Source organism: Anguilla anguilla, chromosome 17, assembly GCF_013347855.1.
Source record: "Anguilla anguilla isolate fAngAng1 chromosome 17, fAngAng1.pri, whole genome shotgun sequence".
Classification (NCBI taxonomy): Eukaryota; Metazoa; Chordata; class Actinopteri; order Anguilliformes; family Anguillidae; genus Anguilla; species Anguilla anguilla.
In genome coordinates, this window is record NC_049217.1 from 26,286,119 (window position 1) to 26,291,857 (window position 5,739).

General features: G+C 45.9%; 2 protein-coding genes across 3 annotated transcripts in view; one reads left to right on the forward strand and one right to left on the reverse strand.

The window, feature by feature from the left end:
* Positions 1 to 1,906, forward strand: part of lmx1al (LIM homeobox transcription factor 1, alpha-like) — a 27,012-nt gene extending 25,106 nt beyond the window's left edge. For both annotated transcript variants that reach the window (XM_035397603.1, XM_035397601.1), the window contains one exon: positions 1 to 1,906. This exon is cut by the window's left edge and continues 1,522 nt beyond it. The gene's annotated coding sequence lies outside the window, so the exon portion shown is untranslated.
* A 486-nt stretch (positions 1,907 to 2,392) lies between these two features.
* LOC118216456 (coiled-coil-helix-coiled-coil-helix domain-containing protein 5) lies at positions 2,393 to 5,690 on the reverse strand. Its single transcript, XM_035397622.1, has 4 exons — positions 5,545 to 5,690; positions 4,676 to 4,816; positions 3,866 to 4,017; positions 2,393 to 3,025 (listed from the first exon to the last, which is right to left on the reverse strand). Exons 1-4 carry the CDS (start codon positions 5,589 to 5,591, stop codon positions 3,000 to 3,002), a joined length of 366 nt encoding a protein of 121 aa, XP_035253513.1. The 5' UTR covers positions 5,592 to 5,690; the 3' UTR covers positions 2,393 to 2,999.
* Between the last annotated feature and the right edge of the window lie 49 nt (positions 5,691 to 5,739).

Here is a 5,739-nt window from a genome sequence, read left to right on the forward strand (position 1 = left end):
GTTTCCACACCTACGTTGGAGGGCTCCATAAAGAACTAAAAAGGGTTTTTTCCGTTTGGTGTCAAGCCAAAGAGCCCCTTCTTCTGAGAGTGTATTTAGTTTGACTGACAAGGATGGCAGTTATCTGAATAATCCATTGGCAAGTACGCAGATGAGGAATTTTATCTTTCTTCGCATCACGTTGCACGATGGAAATTATTAGGAGGATTTCGATTCGGTAAACTCAAGTTTCATCGCTGCAAAGTTTTGAATCCTCACGGATCAAATTAACATATCTCGCATCGTCAGTATTCCAAAAGGAAGAATTCGGAATACAGCTATCCAAAAATGTTTTAATGATCTGTTGGTGGAAGAGAACACTGCGTGCGTCTGTGAGGTAAAAAAAAAAAAAAAAAAAAAAACGAGGCTACCACCTTCCCTGCTGTCGCTGGCAGTTAAACATTGCCCTCACAAAAATCGAGTAAACAGGGTTATTCAGGTCACAGGGTCGTTCAGAGAGCAAGGCTCCAGGGTAACAGGGTCATTCAAATAGAAAAGTGTACTGGACAGAGTTGTCCCCCATAGAATTGTTTTATTTTTTTGATGCGATACTGTGAATTGTACACAAAAAAAAGACAAAAAAAGGGGCGTCAACCACTACAGCAACAGTAAAGAGTAAATATGATAGTATGTTTGGGATGTATAATAAATCAATGTTTTATTATTACGATTATTATTATTGTTGTTGTTGTTGTTGTTGTAATAATTACTACTGTAAATGCTAATGTCATTGTTCAGATTTGGACTTGACACCCCTTTAAAAACACACTTTGTTAGGTATTTATTATACTCTTACTGTGGGCGTGTTGAGGTTCTTTGATGTCGGAGTATTTATGTTTCAGCATGATGTAATGTGACATTGACACACAGCATTTAGGCCTGGAGCTCCACCCCAAACACGACGTTTACGCCAGGGATCTGAGGCCATACCATCACGGCCTCTTCCTGCGGTACCGTAGACCAGGAGAAACCCACTAAGACCTCCTCCTGTACCGTAGACCAGGAGAAACCCACTAAAACCTCCTCCTCTACTGTAGACCAGGAGAAACCCACTAAAACCTCCTCTTGTACCGTAGACCAGGAGAAACCCACTAAGACCTCCTCCTGTACCGTAGACCAGGAGAAACCCACTAAAACCTCCTCCTCTACTGTAGACCAGGAGAAACCCACTAAAACCTCCTCTTGTACCGTAGACCAGGAGAAACCCACTAAAACCTCCTCCTCTACAGTAGACCAGGAGAAACCCACTAAGACCTCCTCCTCTACTGTAGACCAGGAGAAATACACCGCAACGGTCCTCCTCTACGGTAGACCAGGAGGAACCCACTGCAAGCCTCCTCTTCTACAGTAGAGAAAGGGAGACCCACTGCAAACCTTCTCCTCTACAGTAGACCAGGAGGAACCCACTGCAAGCCTCCTCTTCTACCAAAGAACAGGAGAAGCCCATTGCAACCTCTTTCTCTACTGTAGACAAGGGTCTTCTGGTACATTAGATGGAATAATGGGTAACACGTTCATTAGATGTTATAAAGCCAACGTAACGCTGCCAAAATCATGATGTAAGACCTGTCATTACCAGTCACAACAGCGGTTGTCGCAGCGTCACTGTCACAATGCACCAAATTTTAGGAAGCAGACTTCCCGCTGTTGTAACATGATTGTGGTGCACGTTATGTCAGTGTAACGACACTGATCGCAAGCTGTAATAAGCTGTCATGACTGGTCTATGACAGGTGTTATGCCAAGCTTATGGCAGTGTTTGTAGTGGAGTCCCGGTTGGGGTGGGGACTCTGAGCCTGCGGCCCTCACTGTTCTGCTGATTTTTTTCCCCCTCATATTTTCAATATAACCTGAAACACTGAGTCGCCGCTTTGATCTCCTGCCTTTATTTTTCTGTCTGTATGACTGAACCCAGCATGCTCCGTATCCCTCCACACACACACACACACACACACACACACACACACCGTCATGCCCACTTCAACTCATGTACACACACATACGCTCGAGCACAAATACATATGCGTACATACATACACACAGTACACGCACACACACAGATATGCATACAGAGTTTCTCTCTCCAGTTTTTAATAAGTGATCCAAAAGGTCTGGAACATCCAGGATTCCAGTAAAAGAATTGAACCCCACCCCCCCCAATCCCTCCCCTTCTCTCTGTAGCCAGAGCTCATAACTCAACACCCTCCTTCATCTCTCCCCCCTTTCCCAGAGAGAGAGCGCACACATTCCTGTGGTTAATATTATACTGAGTCACAATCCCTGGGACGGATGGACAAAGAGTGTGTATGTGTGTGTGTGTGTGGTGACATCAAAGAAAAAAATCATAGACAAAAGGGAAAAATTGTTTGATGTTTTTCTATTATTTTTGATGAAGTAGTTTGTCAGGTTGCACTAATTCGAGCACATACACATGTACAGTTTTGTCAATCACATTTTATGTTTCCTGAATGGATATTGCACTGGTGAGAGAAGACATTTCTCCTCAGCTTAAGAAAACGGGGGGGAGGAATAGAGAGCGAGAGAGAGAGATAGAGAGAGAGAGAGAGAGAGAGAGAGAGAGAGAGGGAGGTCAAGCAGGCAGAACCTTGTAAACTCCACTTTAATGAAAAGAATTCCCATGATACTTCAGGAAAGACGGGGGCGGGGTTGGGCGGAGGAACTCTTCCTGTTGTACTGACACCTAAACATAACATGAGCAATGTAAATGACAGCAGCAGCAAAAAACACAAACACAAAAAACACTGTGTATCCGTGTGCACTATTGCACACACGTGTGTTTGTGCATACTATGTACACGAGAGGGCTCTTCCTGTGTTATTGTTCAATCTGTGTCCCGGTGTACCGAGTCATCTGAAATCCTGCACATTACGGCAATGCACTTAAAATCCGTGAGGTAAAGTCCAGAAGGGTTTAGCAGAATGGGAGGGGTCCCACAAGCTCTACGTGGGTTGCGGAACAGCTCCCCCTGTGGAAAGGAGAGGAAGTTCAGTCCTCGTATCACAACAAGCACAAGCAGTCAGACCACGCTCATTTCTACACTCATCATTTCAGACTACTGTCGTTATTGCTACTGCTATAATTATATATTCCAATGCATATTAATACTCTTATTTTCCATTTTTGCTATAAGTTCATACACACACTCTTTATGGTTTGGGGAACGTTGTTATCCTTAGAACCAGCACTGTCAGTAAAGCATATTCACACAACAGGACGTCCTCCGGGCACAAGCACATTCAGACACGGGCACCTCCCTCCTTGACCGTCAACCTGAAAGACGCGGCCTCCCAAACCGCAACTTGTGCTGACCTGAGATCAGTGCTCAGGTGGATGGCTCTTGCTGTGAGACACAGAGCTGCGTTTGGTGAGCACTGATCCGAGATCAGTTGCTGTGACCAAGAGGCCAGCTTTCGGTTCTCAACCTCAGCACCGGATGTAATGTCGCCCCCCGCTGATATCTATGTTTTCACTCAAAAAGCAAGTTTCCCGACTGGGCTCCATTCATTTTTGACAGCAAAAATAAAATACTTTCACTCAAATATTGATCTTAACTCTGTGTATTATATTAGAAAGAAAAATCACACTGTGGTAAAAATTGTTTTCCTACAACACAGATAAATTTTTTAATTATTATTAAATTTAGCCAATGTCTGCGCTATCCTCGTTGTACACGTGACTTAAGGGACACAACTGAGCATGTCTGTTGAGCGAAAAAAATTGTACTTCCTGGTTCTGATGTGCTCCCCATAGGTCTCTACTGGCCTCACTGTCTCTACATATCATGTACTCTAAGGCTGTGACCCACCGACGCCTGTGAGGTCCACGGTCTCTGCGCAGGCCAGGAAGCGGGTGACGTGGGTGGAGCAAGAGCCCACCGCCGCCTGGTGTTCCCTCAGGCATCGCTCAAACTCAGTAAACTGCCCGGCACAATCCGACCGGATCTTCTGGATCGCTGGGCTGCACGACAGGCAGATGGAGGACGGGGAAGGGGGAGGGGGAGGGGGGGGGGGGGGGGGGGCACAGCCGTTAATCACAGAACCAAGGACAGAGAACGAGAGAGAGAGACGGAGAGCCTTCGTCAAACACAGAGAGAGTCACAGCTGCCAATCACAGACCCAGAATTAAAGGGGGCAAAACAGCTGTCACGGTGCCATTGCGAGTGCAATGCATGATGGGATAGGAAAAGGGTACCAAAGAGCAGTGGAACCTCCTGAGACTGCAGTGGGAAGCAGGCATCTCTGATGTAAGAACAGGAACTCAAAAACATGTCCAGCAGGTTGACTTGACTTCTGGCACAACAGAACTTTCCCAGGGAATAGAACAGACTAGTTTCCATGGCATCTCTTCCACCTGTCAGTCCAGCCCCTACTATCTGTTTACGTGGTCTAAAATCCCCCCAAAACAAAAATGCTGCTAGGAGGATATGGCCACCACCTCGACCGAATGGGGGCATAACTCCTTGTTCACCACCACGCCACAGGCAGCAAGGCTGGTACAGCTGTCTGGAGCAGACGACGGCTAAACCACACTATCGGTTTTTGGGACAGTGCAGGCAGGTATTTTGCCGGATATCGGTGTGGAGTGGAAGGGGTGACGGGCACTGACACGCACTCACTGCGAAGAGGTGCACTGCGCCACCTTCAGCTTCAGGTCATGACACTGCTGTTGCCATGACGATGGGTTAGAGGCCACGCAAGTCCCGTAGTCCTCCATCTCCCTGCGGCAGTGGCGGGCCGTAATCTCCATTGCAACCTGCCTGAGAGGTGAAAGAAAGTGACACACATTTCTCGGTGATCTTTTTGACAAGGCAGCAGATTGGAGCACATGTGGAACAGTGGCCAAAGCAGTAGTGCAGAGCAGACCGTGACAGCATTCAGGGCAGTGGTCAGCACACCAGTGATACATGACGACCAGTAGTTAGGTATTATGACTAGGCTACAGACCAGTTGTCAGGTAGACTGGTAATCTGACTACTGACTGATTCATTAGCCAACAGTGCCCGAAGCGATATTGATCATGCAACATTGCATAAAGTCGCAATATCGACAGGATCCAACACTGTATTACAGCCACTTCTCATTCACGAGCACACTTCACACTAAGGTTTTTTCCTGGTATAAACTTCTCAAATTTGTAATTTAGGGCACGCGTGCAGTGAACGCTAAACTCTTGTTAAACCTGATAGCCGAAGCATCACACATTCCCGCCGGATCACATTTCTATTTTTTGTCTACTGTGAAACATCTGGAATGCAGAAACCGGATTTTCAGTTAACGAAAGACCATATCCGTTGTAACTAACTTATTTATTTTGTGAACAAGCTCCTAGATTGCTAACTATCGTTCAAGTCTTACTTGGTAATATTATCCAATGAAACGGAGTCAAGCTTCGCAAGCACATTGACTATTTTCAGGATAAATAACTGAATATTTGAATGTCAAATAACGGAGATGTCAGACGCGGAAGCGGAACATGGATACTTACATGATTGAAGGATTAAAAAAATAATTATTTAATGCAACAAGAAGCATGCGACCATCAAGGTTACACACGCATGGCAGGAGCGCTCAGACCAATCGACTAATCTCCTCCCTGGCACCACTGGATAGGCCATCAATAAGTAACTCGTCACATCGTTCTGCAATTCCATTGGTCTATTGCAACATTCAGTCTACGCAT